Genomic DNA, 17,715 nt, shown 5'->3' with positions numbered 1-17,715 from the left:
CGTACCAGCACTTGGGTGCGCCCCGAGTTCCCCCGGCAAAACCATCACTTGCGCTTCCTGCAGACTGGCGCTGCAGTACAGGTTGCCGCCTGGGTTCTAAAGCATTGCCATCTCGGACCCCGGGATTTAAAAATGCCAATAGGGGGAAATGGCGAAAGGGCAGGCGCTGGACGCCCGCGCATCCGGGAATATCAGTGGTAGCGGTCGGGGTGGGCGAGAGCGGGCCTTCAGCCTCCCAGCCATCCCAGTCTGTGGGCCGCCACCTTAGGATTTTATTCGTGTCTACATCTCAGGGGGGGCTCACGAACTACCCAGCAGTTGCCACCTTTTTCTGCCCCGTTACCTCTTAGCAGCTCCCACCCCGCCCCCGCCGTAAGCCCCGCCTCCCCCGCCGCGCTGGCTCCGCCCCCGGCCCCGCCTCTCCCTTTCGCGTCCCAGGACGCGTTGCGCGGCCCGGGCCGGAAGTCGGCGAGTTCCCGGGTGTGTGTCTGTGTCTGTCTGTGTCTCGAAGCGGCGCGCGGCCCGGGACAAACGCTGGGGAATCCCGTCTGAGGCGTCACCACTGTCACTGCCATCACCCACGGATCCACTTCTAGAGGGGAGTAGACCCGGCCTTTCGCCGGGCGGAGAAGATGTTGCCCCTGTCCATCAAGGACGATGAATACAAACCACCCAAGTTCAATCTGTTCGGCAAGATTTCGGGCTGGTTTAGGTGCGGGGTGCTCTTTTTGCGGGAAGGGGGTATCCGGTCGAAGGGGAGAAGGCCCAGACCTAAGGATGGCCCGAGGTACAGGGCGGGAGCGTCAGGGACAGCTTCCTTCGCTGTGAGGAAAGGAGCGTTTGGACTGGGAGGGTCTTGAAAGGGCACCCAACCTCCGGGTCCTGGCACCGCTTTGACTCCCGCCTCTTCTCCACTTTTATCACTCCCAGGTCTATCCTGTCGGACAAGACGTCCCGGAACCTGTTTTTCTTCCTGTGCCTGAACCTCTCTTTCGCTTTTGTTGAACTACTCTACGGCATCTGGAGCAACTGGTAACCAAAAGGGAAAAGCAGGGCGGAAGCAGGGGGTGGGGGAGACGAAGCCCTGTTTGCTTAGTGCCACGTAGCTCCTCACCAGGAGGTTCAGGTCTTGCCTTTGCCATTCAGCTCTGCTGCTGAGTGGCTTTCTCAGTTCCACACCAATCTGGAAAGGCTACGTTGAAGATCCGGGGCCCATCGAGTGCAGTAGCATTAAGATTTGGGTCCCGCCCTCCCACCCCTCCCGTCAAACAAGAGTGACAAGTCTCCTTCATTTTGGCTGATAGTCCTCCTTGACTACAAACCTTAGCTTTGCTCACTTTCTTGAAATCGGGAGAAACCTGTTTCCTGCCTCTTTGGGGGTGGGAGTGTTCCTTGCTTCCCTCGTGGGGGAGTGGCATTTGGTTTTCACCCTTAAGATTCCGAGAGGGAGTATCTGAGATGTTCAGCTTAATTTATTAGGTCTTGGGGTGGGAAAGGGCTTTATAAAGGGTATACCCAGAGAAATATGTTACAACTGTCTTGTGATTTTCCTCTTGATTTTGACTGCAGTAGAAAATCCCATATAGTTTTCTACAAACTTACATCTCTTGAATTGATGGGTTTGTATGTGCCATCTTTGGGTTTGTTTGTTTTTGACACTTCTTTAGGAAGAGTAAAATTCAGGGATTCTGTAAGTGAAGCACTGTTTGGGTATTTGTTGTTGAATAACGTAGGGGCTTGTAAAATTCTTCATCTAACAATAAGGTCATTACACTTCTAAGTGTGCTGAGTGCTCTTTAAATCTCACACTCATATGAGAATCTGATAAAAACCAACACTTAAAATTTTATATAAAATTTCAGGGTGATACTGTGTTCCTTGAAATACATCTTGAACCGCAGCTTAAGAACCCATGCCATTTATACTTTATTTTCTGTTAATTAGAGTTAGTCTTTTTTCCTTAGTCCATTTTCAGAGAGACTTTCTGTCCTTGATCTTAATCTCTATTAAGAATGAACAATGACATTAAATAAGATCACCATTTTTTGTGACATTTACATTTTTGTGTGAAAAAGTGGACTTCTTTTCAGTTCAGATGTCAACTCAATTTTTTAAAAAATACTCAGTACATTATGAAGGTTATTGATTTAGTCACCTCTTTAAAAGGCATATTGAAACATAATAAAATCTTAGTATACATAATAACCACTTTAAATTTTTTGGGAAGCTGATATAGGTATCCTATAATAGGACTGTCCTTCGATATATTGTGTATAGTAAAAGCACTATGATGTATTGTAAATCAAACTTTATTATAAATATACAGTATTTATAATTTATTTTTCTCTTCTTAAATTATGCCAAATCGTGGCATATGTACTAACTGTATCAAGACTATAACTTGGTTTGCATATGTACACTTTAGCTACAGTTACTTTATATTATAATACACTGTGGCCTTCCATGCATAAATTACTGTGTGAAATGTCTTGATCAAGGATATTATATTTGAAGTGCCTAAACCACTTGTTTCATGGAAAGTTAAGTGTAAAGTAAATTTTTTATCTGTAGAGGTCTATTGAGGAAATTATAGTTGACCTTTGAACAACATGGGGATTGGAGCATGACCCTTGTGCAGTCAGAAATCTGTGTATAATTTTTGACTCCCCCCAGAACTTAACTTCAAATAGCCTACTATCAGCCATAAGCCTTAGCGATAACATGAACAGTTGATTAATATGTATTTTGTATGTTATATGTATTATGCATTGTATTCTTACAATAAAGTAAGCTAAAGAAATCTTATTAAGAAAATAATAAGGAAGAGAAAATACATTTATGGTACTATAATGTATGGAAAAATATCTGCGTACAAGTGGACTCCAGCAGTTCAAGCCTGTGTTGTGCATAGATCAACTGTACTAAAAACCATTGTTTTCCAAGTCATTTGTCTACATGCATCAGTACACAAGAAAAACATCGTGGTACATGACTTTTTCTTCTGCCCTTTAGTGGCTTGTTCTCCTGACCTTAGGATCTCTTTTCCTCCAGTTTACTCTCTCTGATTATGTTGTTTTATCTTCCGCATTTGAAATCTAGCTCTGAACTAGTATTTGTCATACCTAAATCATTTAGTAGGTATTCATCATTATGTTAACTTCCATACCCATAATCACTTATTACCTAATACTAATTTTTTTAAGGATTTTATTTATTTGATAGACAGAGATCACAGGTATGCAGAGAGGCAGGCAGAGAGAGAGGAAGGGAAGCAGGCTGCCTGCTGAGCAGGGAGCCCGATGCAGGGCTCGATCCCAGGACCCTGGGATCACGACCTGAGCCCAAGGCAGAGGCTTTAAACCACTGAGCCACCCAGGCGCCCCCTAATACTAATTTTTATCAGAGGATTGAGAGTTCGATACATAGCTGTTGAAGCGTTGGCATATTTAAAAATTGCTTGGGCCTTTTCATAATCTGGATTTCTATGTCTTATTCAGATATTACAGTTTTTAGTCCCTTCTGTTGACTAATCAACAGTTTCTTTATTTGAGTAGATTATCTCTGTTCCTGAAGTTTCAATTACATTTTAAGTTACTTGAAAAAAAGACCTCACCAAAATTTATTTTATCGTAGTCATTTTTGTGTTCATTTTCATTCTATAAAAATTAAGCTTCAAGAAGTGAACATGAAATGTCAGTTTTTTTCTATTATGGAATTAAAAGATGGATAAAACATGCTCTCTCTTGACAAATAAAGGTTTATGGAAACAATTGAACTAGTTGCAAAAAATGTTAAATAGTTCTGTTTTTTATTTAGAGACTTTTTTTTTAATTATTTTTTTTCAGTGTTCCAAAATTCATTGTTTATGCACCACACCCAGTGCTCCATGTAATACGTGCCCTCCATAGTACCCACCACCAGTCTCACTGCACCCTCCACCCTGCCCCCTCCAAAACCCTCAGTTTGTTTCTGAGTCTACAGTCTCTTCTGGAGACTTTATTATTTAAAGGAAGAACTTAGGCCATTTGGTTAGGTGTCTCATTCAGTTAGGCGTCTGCCTTTGGCTCAGGTCCCCTGACCTCAGGGTCCTAGCATCAGGCTCCCTGTTCAGTGGGAAGTCTGCTTTTCTTTCTCCCTCTATGTGCATGCGTTTTTTTCTCTCTCTCTCTCTCCCAAATAAATAAATTAATCTTAAAAAAAAAAAAAAAGAAGAAGAACTTAGTTATAGTTGGTTTATATTTTTGATGGTGGGAATGTGTCATCAGTGGAAGAATAGCTAAGCCCTTTGTGTATTTTTCCACCATTAAATATCCACTGCTTTTTATTTTTCCACTAGAATGTAAAATTTATTAAAGTATGGATCTTTTCTGTCTTAGGCACCTCCATACATGGCACATAGTGTGCTTAATACATATTTGCTGAATGAAGAAGGAGGGAATAATGAATATATGGAATTAATCTACCTACACTAAATATACTAACTAGCCCTAGTAGAGGGGAGAAATCATTAAACTCCTCTTTTCTCTTATTCTTTGAAGTTGGTAGGAAAATAGTAGGAGTACCATATGTGATTTTTCATTCTATAGAGTTCTCTTTCCTTCTAGCATTTTCATTGCTATTTATTGTTGAGTAACTACTAAATCTCAAATTAATATAGTATAAGTATGTTTTTTTTTTAAATTTTATTTATTTGTTTTACAGAGAGAGTAAAATAGGGAGAGAGGGAATATAAGCAGGGGAAGTGGGAGAGGGAGAATCAGGCTTACTACTGAGCAGGGAATACAGGGACTCTGGGATCATGACCTGAGCCAAAGGCAGATGCTTAACGACTGAGCCATCCAGGTGCCCCAAGTATTTGGTTTTGTACAAAGATTAAATTCTTTCTGAAATTACAGAAAAGTCTCCAAATAATGATTTCTTAAATAAGACAAAACTTTATTTCCAGGATGGCTATTAGAGTTCCAGCCATTCCTAGCAGTAGATTGTTCAGAATGGAGAGAAAAACTGGTAAAAAGTGTATATAGTGTCTTTTAAGGTGATTTATCTGGACAGACGTAGAGCACTTTGACTTATATTTCAGTGGCTAAACCTTTATCATTTTGGTCATGCCTGGTTGCAAATGTCTTTGTTCCAGTCAAACAGGTATTCTGCTGAAAGTCAAAGATTCTTTGCTAGGAAAGATACTGTAGGCTCAGCAAGTGGGACTAGAAAGAGATAAGCTAGGTTGACTTCTTTTATAGATAGAAAACTGAGGCCCAGAGTTTTTTTCCCCTAGAGTAACAAGAGAGCCTAGAAGCACCTCTCATTTTTTTTGTTTTCATTTTTGTTTTTTTTTCCACTACACCACGATTTTTTTTTCTAGTATCTCAGTATAGTTTCCTTTGTTCTTACTCTGTTTTATTTTATGTGTACTTCACTGTCTGTTAGAAAATTTAATTTCAGTAATATTTTTTACCAAGGCTATTACAATCATTTTCCCTTTAGACATAAAGGGAAGTCATACAACTCTAAAGATAAATGTCTTTGTATTACCAAAGTAAATATTTGTTGAGGAAATGTTTTAGGCCATACCGGACATAGATTTGTTCCTATTTCTGTATAATATGTTATAGCATATGCTTGTAAAGTAACTCCTCGGTAAAGAAAACACTATTAATTGCATTTTTCTATAGAATTAAAACATGTGTATCTTAATCTTCTATCAGCTTTTCCTCTCTCAAAAGACAACATTGCTTCCCAGTCCATGGTGATGACTTTTATTTTCCTACAGTTTTACTTTTCATCTTAAAAATGCAGATCAATATTCCATTTTGCTGAGAATTTTTTTAAGTAAGGGATTATATAATGGAATGTAGTGGAGTTGAGGGTTTTTTGTTGTAACTCTCATTAGTTTAACAATTTATACAAATGTCAGGATTCTGATTTCTTGGTAATAAATTGAGAGTTAAGTGTTTCTTTTCTCCGTTCCATCTAAGGAAAATCTATCTTGATTATTCCCTATATTCAATTTTTAATTAATCTTTAACAACTACTGTAAATATACTGTTAGCTTGGTTACCAATAGACCTTTTTTAAAATTTTTTAGTATGGAAAATTTTAAACATAAGTGAAAGTAGAGAGTTTAATGAACCTCATGTCCCTTCCCATCACCCAGATTTAACATTTGTCGATGTAACTTATTCCATTTCCTCTTGCCTTTACCTTCCTTATGCTTTTACTTGTCCTACCACTGGATTATTTTAACACAGGTACCAACTGTAATTTCTTTCAAAAGAAATACTAATGCTTCAGAATGAGTGTCTAAAAAATAAGAGCCCACCCCCTTTTTAAAAATATTACTCAATGCCATTCTCATCTTTAAAAATTGGCAACATTAAAAAATTAGCAATTTATTAATATCAGTTGTCTAGTTAATAAGTGTTCAGATGACCCTTATTATCTCATAATTTCTTTTTATAGTTGTTGTAATAAATCAGAATCCAAACATGATCTAATCCCAACAAGATCTATGTATTTGGTGGATATGTCTCTTAAGTCTCAATTTATGGGCTTTTTTCTTCCTTCCCTTGTTTTTGCCTCTAGTAGACCTTAAAATCTTTTTCGAAAGTTTCTTTTGCTAAATGTTCTATTTACATTTATTATATTTTGCTTCAACGATCAGGTTTCTCTTTTGTATCCTAAGAAGTTTTCATTATTAAAATATCTTTAGAAAGTAGTCACTTTAAAAAAGTTAAAAAATCATAGAGAAACTGACAATTTTTAAAGATGGGAGCCTAAAACAAGAGTGCTGCTTTTAGCAACTAATTTTTCTTCATCAGGTTACATTTGGTATATATATCAGATACTGTGAAATACTCTCTGTGCTGTCTTCAGGAAATTTATGCCATGTAGTTTTTTTTTTTTACGATTTTTATTTATTTATATGACAGACAGAGATCACAAGTAGGCAGAGAGGCAGGCAGAGAGAGAGGAGGAAGCAGGATCCCTGCTAAGCAGAGAGCCCAATGCGGGACTCGATTCCAGGATCCTGGGATCATGACCTGAGCCGAAGGCAGAGGCTTTAACCCACTGAGCCACCCTATGCCATGTAGTGCCCCTATGCCATGTAGTTTAAATGATAATTCAAAATAGGAAACATTTGCTAATCCTGAAGAGGAACAATAAAATTGACCTTCCTAAGGAGTAGTATTTTGATACATGATAGGTGAATAGAGAACTAGAAATATACTTTTTCATATGAGTTTGCCTACAGAGTTGCCGCTGAGTATTTTCAAATCATGATACCAGGTTTAAATAAAAAGACCATTTGCAATGCTTTAAGAACATGATGTTCTTCCACTTTAGAAGAGAGAATAGTTTTTCAGGTAGACTCATATTTTACAGTATACTGAAAATGAAATAACATTTTAATGAAAATTAAAGTTACTTAAAATTTAAATAAAATTAAAATCTCATTTTGATGAGTATTAAAATTCCCAAGCTATATTTAAAACTCTTGAAAAGGGAACCTAATTGGTGTAGTATACAGAAGACATTCACCATCTTTCCCCTCTTAGGGCAATGTGTGATGTCCACTAAATATATTTAAAATAAATTTGTCATAAAAAAAGATAGTGTGTATTAATTTGCTAGGGCCGCTGTAACAAAGTACCACAATTTCTGGTTCTGAAGACTCGAATTCTAAGATCAAGGAATTGGCCATGCTAGTTCCTTCTGAGGTCGGCCAGGAAGAATCTGTTTATGCTTTCTTTCCCTTAGCTTCAGTTGCTTTGCTGGCAATCTTTCACATTCCTTGGCTTGTAGAAGTTTCATCTGATACTTTATCTTGACTCAGTGGTCTCTGTGGGTGCTGTCTGTCTCCGGGTTTCCCCTTGTTCTAAGGACAATAGTCATTGGATCTGGGCCCACCTTACTGACCTAATCTTAATGAATTACGTCTGCAGTGACCCTGTTTCCAAACTGGCTCACATTCTTAGGTACTGGAGATGTAGGACTTAAAATTAAGAATTTGGAAGAGGACACAATTCAACCCATACAGGTTTTACTAAATATATGCATACATCTGTATATCAGTAAATATTTTTTAATTTATATTTATTTAGAGTGAATACCCTGAACCTTCTACAACTAATTTATGGCCATTTAAAATAGAAATCACATATATAATAAAATCCTTAAATTAAGAAAGAAAACTGTTAAGAACCATGTATAGGGTGAAAAAAATAAGCCTACTAAATATGTAAATTAAGGTAGTTACTAAAATTGACTTTTAAATCTAGTTGTAAAATTCCATAAAGTTAAGGGAGGATGGGTAAAAATTTTCATTGTCTGGTTTTACTACAAAACGACTACTTTGTTTTATCAGTATAGATCATTTTCTGAAACCAAATTTTGAAAGTAACTTACCATATTAGTCCTTTGTCACAGCATAGAAAAAAAAATCATAAGCAATGTCTTTACTAGTGGTTTTATAATACAGTACAGAGATATTCATCAAATGGGTCTTTCATATTTGAAAATATAATAAAGTTATTATTTTCAGTGTTACATGACTATTAAGGTTCAAGTATTATAAGGTTCAAGTGGTATTGTAGAGATCCAATTATTCAAGGAAAGTTTTTTAAAATAACAGATCTGAGGGGCACCTGGATGGCTCAGTGTGTTAAAGCCTCTGCCTTTAGCTCAGGTCATGATCCCAGGGTCCTGGGAGCCTGCTTCCCTTCCTCTCTCTCTGCCTGCCTCTTTGCGTACTTGTGATCTCTATCTGTCAAATAAATAAATAAATAATCTTAAAAAAAAATAATAATAAAATAACAGATCTGAGAGAATTGAACCTTTACTGTGTCCTCCTCAGGCATCAGTTTTCTTATTTAGTCTTTATTTATTCCTTTATTCTCATTCTGCTTTGAGTTGGGTATTAAATGAGTACAAACAGTGCTTAAACTATATTATGCATCTATATTTGAATAAAGTATACAAAGTTTAAGATAAAATTTAAGACATTTTCCAAAATACTTCTTGATGACTTGAAAGAGATTTACAAGTTATTGTATTTTGGGGGGCATCTGGGTGGCTCAGTCAGTTAAGCCCCTGACCCTTGGTTTTGACTTAGGTCCTGATGTCAGGACCTAAGATTGAGCCCTGAGGTGGGGCTCCATGCTCAGTGTGGAGTCTGTTTGTCTCTGCCCCTCTGTTCCTCCCCGCTGCCTGCCCTCGCTCGCTCGCTCCTTGTGTCTCTCTAGAATAAATAAATCTTTTTAAAAAAATTATTGTATTTTTTAATGTATTGTATTGTTTTACTTCATTTTCTAATTTTATAATTATTCCCAGATTATGAGAACATTTTAAAACTGCTTTTTCTACTTAGGTGAGGAATGGTTTTCACTTTAGTTTGTAGCACTTATAACTGAAGGCTCTGGCATCTGGCCAAATTGTCAAGAGCTATAGGTCATGGTGGGAACACTAGGTATTATGAGATATTAGTAATTAATAAAGGCATCTAATAATAATGGCAATAATAGGAATATTAATATAGCTTAATTGTGGCAAGCACTGTGATAAATGTTTCACAGATACTAATTCAATCATTATAACATTTATGACATTTTTATTATTATCCTGTTTAAGTGAGGGCAAAATTGAGGAGCAAAGTAGTTAAGCAATTTGAGATTGTCAGAACTAGTAAGTCATGGAACTGGGATTTGAACCCAGGTACTCTGACTTCAGAAGTAGTGCTCCTAACCACTCTGATACACCTTAGTTTTAAATATTGAGCTGTTGATATGCTTGCTTTCAGAACATTTCTATTGAGCTATCTTCAAGTTCACTGAATTATTTCTTTAACTGTGTCCAGTCTTCTCATAAACCAGTTGGAAGAATTCTTCAGCACTGATACCTTGTTTTTTATTTCTCCCATTTCCATTTAATTTTCATTTTTTATTTTTCAAAATTTTTTTCTTATAAGGATTTTATTTGAGAGAGAATGTGTGCATGCATGCATGTGGAAGCAGGGGAAGGGGCAGAGGGAAAGGGAGAGAGAGAATTCCCAGCAGACTCCTCACTGAGCACAGAGCTCCTCATGGTGGCTGGATCCATGACCATGACCTGAGCTGAAATGAGGAGCTGGATACTCAAACAACTGGTGCCCTTCCATTTACTTTTTTTAAAAATATTTCATGGACACCTGGGTGGCTCAGTGGGTTAAAGCCTCTGCCTTCGGCTCAGGTCATGATCCCAAGGTCCTCGGATCAAGCCCCGCATCTGGCTCTCTGCTCAGTAGGGAGCCTGCTTCCTCCTCTCTCTCTCTGCCTGCCTGTCTACTTGTGATCTGTCTGTCAAATAAATAAGTAAAAATCTTTAAAAAATAAAAAAATATTTCAGGGTCGGGGTACCTGGGTGGCTCAATGGGTTAAGGCCTCTGCCTTTGGATCAGGTCATGATTCCAGGGTCCTGGGATCCAGCTCCAAATCAGGCTCTCTGCTCAGCGGGGAGCCTGCTTCCTCCTCTCTCTCTCTCTGCCTGCCTCTCTGCCTACTTGTGATCTGTCTGTCAAATAAATAAATAAAATCTAAAAAAAAAATTTTTTTTTCAGGGTCTCCCGGATGACACAGTTGTTGAGCATGAGACTCTTGGTTTTGGCTCAGATCATGATCTCAAGGTTGTGAGCTGGAGCCCCATGTCAGGCTCCCTCTCAGCTCAGTGTCTGCTTGGAATTCTCTCCCACTTCCTCTGCCCATCCCATTCATGTTTTCTCTCTCTCTCTCTCTCTCTCTCTTGCATTAATAAATCTTTTTTTAAAAATCTCATATTTTTCTGCTGGAATTCCCCAGTAATTCATATATTTTGTTCACCTTTTCCCATAGATCCCTTAACATATTAATTATAGTGATTATAGTTCCAGTATCTTGGTCTGGTTCTGGTGACTGCTTTATTCGCCTTGAGTTCTTTCTCTTACTCTTTATCTTGAAATTTTTGATCAAAGGCTGGACATAGTGAATAAAAAGCTGTGGTTATTAAGATAATAGTATTTATAAACTAGAAATAGATATGCCTCTTCTGTCAAGGCATTATTTGGCTAGGTTTTTGCATGTGTCACAGAAGCTTTCTCTTCATATTCATGGCATTCGCACCCTCCCTGTTAGTACTCCCCCCAAGCTGTAGGCTGCTGTTTCTTATTACTTAGCGCTAGGTTTTTAGTGACAGCAGGGGGCATTCATTAACTTAACCCTGCCTCAGTCTTAGGCAGGCCCTGTGAACCTGGCCTTGGGAGTATGTTTTGTGTTGTTTTCAACATTTTTGCCCCTCTTGTGAAAGCAAAACTCTGCTGTGTACATGTGGATAGTCTCTGGTGAGAGTGAGTTTCCTGCTCTTTTTCCAGTGGTAGCAGAACATCTGCTTTGTGTTGGTGCAGAATTCTGTGTCCCTCCTTTAGTGACTTTTTTTAGTGGTTGCTTTAGTATGCATAATAGGGATTTTTAACTTCCCACAAGTATGTTTATCCTTTTTAAAAAACTTCTATTTTCTACTGTCCTAAGCGCTTATTGCCATTCATTTCGCTTTTATGCGTTGAAACTCCATAATACAGTGCACCTGTGTTGCTTTATATCAGGAGTTAGCAAACTTTCTCTAAACAGCAGATGGTGAATATTTTAGGCTTCGAGGGCCATAAGGTCTCTCACAACTCTATTCTACTGTTACAGCACAGAAGCAACGGTAGACAGTATATAAATGGATGAGTTTAACTGTGTTCCAGTAAAACTTTATTTACAAAAATAGATGGTGATCTGGGCCATAGCTTGCTGATCTCTGCCTTAGATAGTTATCATTTTTTTTAAAAAGGGCTTTATTGAGATAATTCATATGCCATACAATTCACTGATTACAAGGTATATAATTAAATGGCTTTTAATATACTCACAGAGTTGTAAAACCATCACAACAATAAATTTTAGAATAGTTTTATTCTCTGAAAGAAGCCTTGCACCTGTAGCCATTGCCCTCTAATTCCCTTATCCCCTGATTTGCCCTAATTCTAGGCAACCACTAATCTACTTTCTGTCTGTATATATTAGCCTACTCTGGCCTTTCATATAAATGGAATCATAATGTATGATCCTTTGTGACAGGTTTGTTGTACTTAGCATGATGTTTTCAAGGGTCATCCATATTCTGCATGTGTGAGCATTCATTTATTTTTATTGCCAAATAATATTCCAGCAGTGTGGGAGAATTCTGGTTTCTCTACATCCTCACCAGCACTTCTTACTGATTTTTTTTTTTTTTTTAGTTATCAAAGTGTGGGTATGAAGGTGTTTCTCATTGTTTTGAATTGCAATTCCCTGAAAGGTAGTTAATGATGTTTAGTATCTTTTATGTGTTTATTGGCCATTTGTGGTTTTTTTTTGGAGAAATGTTTACTCAGGTTCTTTGTTCATTTAAAAAATTAGATTATTTATCTTGGGGCTTCTGGATGACATAGTTGGTTAAGTGACACCTTGGTTTTGGCTCAGGTTGTGATCTCAGGGTCATGAGATCTGGCACTGCATCAGGCTCCACACTCAGTGCAGAGACTGCTTAAGAGTCTCTCTCCTTCTACCCCTCCCTCTGGAGCTCGCTCGCTCTCTTTCAAATGAATAAATGAATCTTAAAAAAAAAAAGAAAGGAAGAAAGAAAGAAAATGGATTTTTTTTTTTTTGAAGAGTTTTAAGATTTTTTCATATAGTGGTACCTCCCTAGCTCAGACAGTGGAGCCCACAACTGTTTATCTTACGGTTGTGAGTTCGAGGCCACTGTTGGGTGTAGAGATTACTTAAAAAAATATTTTAAGGGGCACCTGGGTGGCTCAGCGGGTTAAAGCCTCTGCATTCGGCTCAGGTCATGATCTCAGGGTCCTGGGATCTAGCCCCGCATTGGGCTCTCTGCTTAGCAGGGAGATTGCTTCTTCCTCTCTCTCTGCCTGCCTCTCTGCCTGCTTGTGGTTTCTGTCTGTCAAATAAATAAATAAGATCTTAAAAAAAAAATTTTTTTTTTAAACAGAAAAAGAGTTCTTCCTATACTCTGGATACAAGCCCCTTGTTAAATATATGATTGGCAGATACTTCCTCACACACATGCATTATCTTTTAACTTTGTTATTATTGTCCTTGGAGGAATATAAATTTTAAAATTCCAGTGATGTCCAGTCTGTGTTTTCTGTTTTTGCTCTTACTTGTGCTTTTGATGTCTTATTTATATAAGAAACTGTTGCCCAATCCAAGGTGGTGAATATTTTAGATTTTATGCGTAGGTCTTGATCTATTTTGGGTTAATTTTTGTGTATGGTATGAAGTAAGGGCAAAAACCATTTTTTGCATGTGGGTATCCAGGTGTAACAGTGCATTTGTTGAAAACACTGTTCTTTGCATCTTGGCATCCGTGTCAGAAGTCAGTTGACCATAAATGTAAGGATTTGTTTCTAGATTCTAAATTCTGTTCCATTGCTCTATAGGTTTACTTTTGTGCCGGCACCACACTGTTTTGATTACTGTAACTCTGTAGTAAACTTTGAAATTGGGAAGTTTGAGTCCTCCACCTTTGCTTTTCTGTATGAATTTTAAGGATATCACTTTTTTCAAAGAAGTCAGCTGGGATTTTGATAGGAGTGAGTTGTATCTGTAGATCAATTGGGGAAGTATTGGCATTATAACAGTATTGTTTTCTGATCCATAAATATGGATGTCCTCCCATTTATTTAGGTCTTTTTAATTTTTTCATCAGTATTCTATAGTTTTAGAGTATAAATTTTATACTTTTTTGTTAAATGTGTATTTTTTTATGCTATTGCAAGTGGAAATTTTATTTTATTTTATTTTTTATATCATTCCTATATAGGAATACAGTTCATTTTTGTATGTTGATAACTATGTCCTGCACCCTTGCCAAACTTATTTATTTTAATAGGTTTTTAGTGGAGTCCTTAAGATTTTATATATATAAGATCCTGTCATCTGCAAATAGTGATAGTTTTATTCCTTCACTTCCAGTCTGGGTGTCTTTTATTTCCTCCTAACTTCCCTTGTTAGATCCTCCAGTATAATGTTAAATAGAAGTAGTGAGAGGGGACAGCCTTATCTTATACCTGATCTTAGGGGGAAACATTCAGTCATTAGCCATTAATTGTGCTGTGGGGTTTTTGTAGATGCCATTTAAGAATTGAGGAAGTTCTTTCTATTCCAAGTGTGTTGAGTGTTTTTGTTATGAAGGGGAATGTTAAATTTTGTCCAACTCTTTTGGCACCTGTTGAGATGATCTTGTGGTTTTTGTCTTTTATCCTATTGATATAATGTGTTTGATTGATTGATTTTCATATATCGAACCAACCTTCCATTGTTGGGATTAATCCCACTTGGTCACGGTGTTGTATACTTTTTAAAATATATATTCTTAGATTCCATTTGCTAGTATTTGTTGAAGATTTTTGTATGTATATTTGAGAAAGATTAGTCTCTTTCATTTCTTGCGGTGTCTTTTGTCTCATTTTGGTATGCATTTTGGTATGAGAGTAATACTGCTCTTATACAGTGAATTGGGAAGCATTTCTTCATGAACTGTTTTTTTGGAAGAGTTTGTAAGGGATTGGTATTTATTGTTCTTTAAATGTTTGGTAAAATTTATGTTTAAAAAAATAATAGGGACCAAGGTTAGTAGTATTGATGCCCAGAAATGTGCACACCTGTTACTTTGTCAGGCCATTAGTGTGGGGGTTTTGAGTCTCTGATCAATAGTTGACTAGCAACAAGCCACTGACTTCAGATTTTTTGAGTGGCTTTTACCACCTTCTGTTTAGGGTAGGGCTTGGGGTCCTGGAGGATTTTTTCAGTGTTCTTGCTCCACTCTCAGTTTTCAGCAAGCCCTGCACAGCTTGCCCCAGGGGAGTCTGCCCTTGCTCAGCTCTTCCAGATAGATTGCTATTGTTTTGTACTCTAGTCAGGGCTTTGGTTGCAGGGGAGAGAGAATTTGGTTCTCGTGCTGGAGCCTAATTTTTAGGCAGTCCCTTCATACTTAGAGCCAGAGTGGGTATTATTAATGTTCCTGCCCCTTTTCCCACCTCTCCCCACAGCCTTTTATCAAAAGAAGAAACAGTTGTCTTACCCTCTTCCAACAGCAGCAGACCTTTGCTTTTTATCAGTGTAAGATCTTGGGCCCAATGTGGCTTCAGACTTTCCCCCAGCAGTAGATGGCTGGGTTTTTCTCTCTCTCTCTTTCAGTGGCAGCTGACCTCTGCCAGTGACCAGAGGGTGGACAAATTCCTGCCCCTTCTCCAGTAGCAGCTAGCTTTGTTTTTACCCCTCTTTCAGTAGAAGCTGTTTTTTTCCCCCTTGAGCAAGGGTAGTTAGGATTTCCTTCTTAGGTGTTTAAAATTTGTCCTTAATATTTTTCTATATATGGTATTTCAAGGTTGTCTTTTTAGAAGATTAGTTCCTGATAAGCAGAAGGACATTGAGAGAATTTAGAGAAGGATGCTTACTATTTGGTTACTATTATAATATGCCAATATGTCTGTTCTTTTACAGCTTAGGCTTGATTTCCGACTCTTTTCACATGTTTTTCGATAGCACTGCCATTTTGGCTGGATTGGCAGCATCTGTTATTTCAAAATGGAGAGATAATGATGCTTTCTCTTATGGGTAAGACTTTTTAAAAACCTTTTTATTAAAGCATAAGAAATACATAAAAAATACAAATCTTAAGCACATGAATTTTCACAAATTGAACACATTTGTGTAACTTGAGCCCTTAACCCGCCTGCCCCCCATCGCCTCCTTCTGGGTCCTTCCTGTGCAGTACTCCCTAACTCGGTGGATTCGTTTCACCTGTTTTGGAACGGTGTTTAATTGGAATCTACAGCATGTACTTTTTTTTTGTATCTAAGTTCTTTTGCATTCTTTTGCTTAGAGATAGGACATCTTGGTTTTACCAAAAATTTTTAAGTGAAATTTTTTGCTTAACCTATTTTGGGGGGGGATGGGGGAGAAGAAGAAACTTTCAGTATATAAAAATGGTCATGTTTCTTTTTTAGACGGATATTTTGTTACTGACTTATTTAAAGTTATCATTTCATGATAAGATTTTATATTATTTACCCTCTTCAAGCTATGCTTTTATGAAAAATGTTTCTTTTCGTACTCTTGCTCAATTTGGATAATTAGTCAAATATTGGAGAGTGTTTTTATGCTGGAGAGACTATATTGGAACATCTGGTCTCACTTCTGAGCCTAGTACTATTTAGAGGCAGAGTTTGCCTTTTGCCATCTCTGATTGGGAGAAGCATTGGAGTGTCCAGTGTTTGATTGACTCTGCCTGAATGTTTTCTTTTTCAAGTTCATAGAGTATTTGGCAGTGTAATTATATTTATGTGTAAGCAGCACTTAGGGGTAATACCTTCCTTCTCTGTCCCTCCACCTTCTTTCTCTTTCCTGTTCCCCTCTCTCACCTCTTACTTGTTGACTCTTTCTCTTCTGTCCCCCTCCCTTGTGAGTGCTTTCTCACATTATCTCCTTTCTTCACTCTTACCTCTTTTCTCCTTCACTCTCATCTCCATCCTCATCTTCTCTGCCGTCTGTCCTGAACTCCCGCCTCCCTTCTCTTGTTCTTTTTTTCCAGTTCCTTGTGCCTCTGCTCATGATCTCTCCCTGTTCCTGGGCCTTTCACACCCCTTCCTCTCTTTCTCTCTCCCACACATCTTTTATCTTTCTTTTCTCCTGTTTTTTTTCTCTCTCTATCTCCACCCTCGGCCACTGTCTGTCTCAGGCTCTTATTCCTCCTCCCTCTTAACTTTTAGCCCTAGTTCTTTCTTCTCTTCCTTCCCCAGTCTCGTTCCTTTTTTCACTAATCCTCCTTCCGGAAGGTTCCCTTTCCTTTATAGTGTCTCTCCTTCTGTCCTACCTGCTCACATCCACAGTCTTATGCACACTGTTTCCTGTTCTCTCTTTTACTCTTGTTCCCTCACTGCTTCTTCTTTCTCTCCACCATCGCTTTTGTTCTCAAGCCAGAACGCATGCACTTTCTCTTTTATGTGCTCTTGTTCTCTTCTGATATTTATCGAGGGCCCATATGAGTCTGGCGCTTTGCTACTTTTAAAGATGAATAAAACATGGCTTCTGCCTTGGAGGAACTTGTGCTCTAATGAGGAAACAATGCTGTAAAAAATACCATAAAAACTGTACATTGTGACAAGTGCCAAAAGAAAGATAGATGAAAAAAAAAGGAAAGATGAAACTCTGTGACAGAACTTGCTGATTTGGGGTATAACCAAAGTGATGTGGCTGTTTGTAAGATTATTAAAAGTGAGACAAAAAACACTAATATACTGTTTCTATTGACTACAGTGAGGGATCTCTATATCTATAAATCCAAATAGCTCAGAAGAGAACATTTTCCATGGCATTATGCAATCAAAAGATTCCCAAGTGTATTTTGGATCATTAAAGAAAGGTTGCATGTAAAGTTCTAATCCTATGTTGGAAAATTAGTAATTCATATGTGCTATAAATAAAAAATCTGATTAGAATATTTTACTGAACAATTTTTCAGAAAAAAATTTAAAAACATATTCAGGATAAACAGGTGACAATTAAAATTATCAGTACCTTAAATCTTAGGGTACCTGTTGTTTTCTATTTATAAAGCACAGTGTCCCATTCTAAGATGGTTTTTAGGAACAGCTTTGAATACCTC

The 17,715-nt window shown here is 37.8% G+C and overlaps 1 protein-coding gene across 2 annotated transcripts in view; it reads left to right on the top strand.

Moving 5' to 3' along the window:
• Positions 1 to 425: 425 nt before the first annotated feature.
• The window catches only part of SLC30A7 (solute carrier family 30 member 7), an 86,087-nt gene continuing 68,797 nt past the window's right edge, over positions 426 to 17,715 (top strand). The window contains exons 1-3 of one of the 2 annotated variants that reach the window (XM_032303837.1): positions 426 to 712; positions 931 to 1,032; positions 15,552 to 15,665. In XM_032303837.1, the coding sequence (XP_032159728.1) occupies positions 633 to 712; positions 931 to 1,032; positions 15,552 to 15,665 (296 nt within the window). In that variant the 5' untranslated portion in view covers positions 426 to 632. The remainder of the gene's footprint in view (positions 713 to 930; positions 1,033 to 15,551; positions 15,666 to 17,715) is intronic. The other variant, XM_032303836.1, reaches the window with a different exon arrangement.

The sequence above is a fragment of the Mustela erminea genome, chromosome 10 (genome assembly GCF_009829155.1).
Source record: "Mustela erminea isolate mMusErm1 chromosome 10, mMusErm1.Pri, whole genome shotgun sequence".
In the NCBI taxonomy this organism is placed as follows: Eukaryota; Metazoa; Chordata; class Mammalia; order Carnivora; family Mustelidae; genus Mustela; species Mustela erminea.
This window is presented reverse-complemented; position numbering and strand designations above follow the sequence as displayed.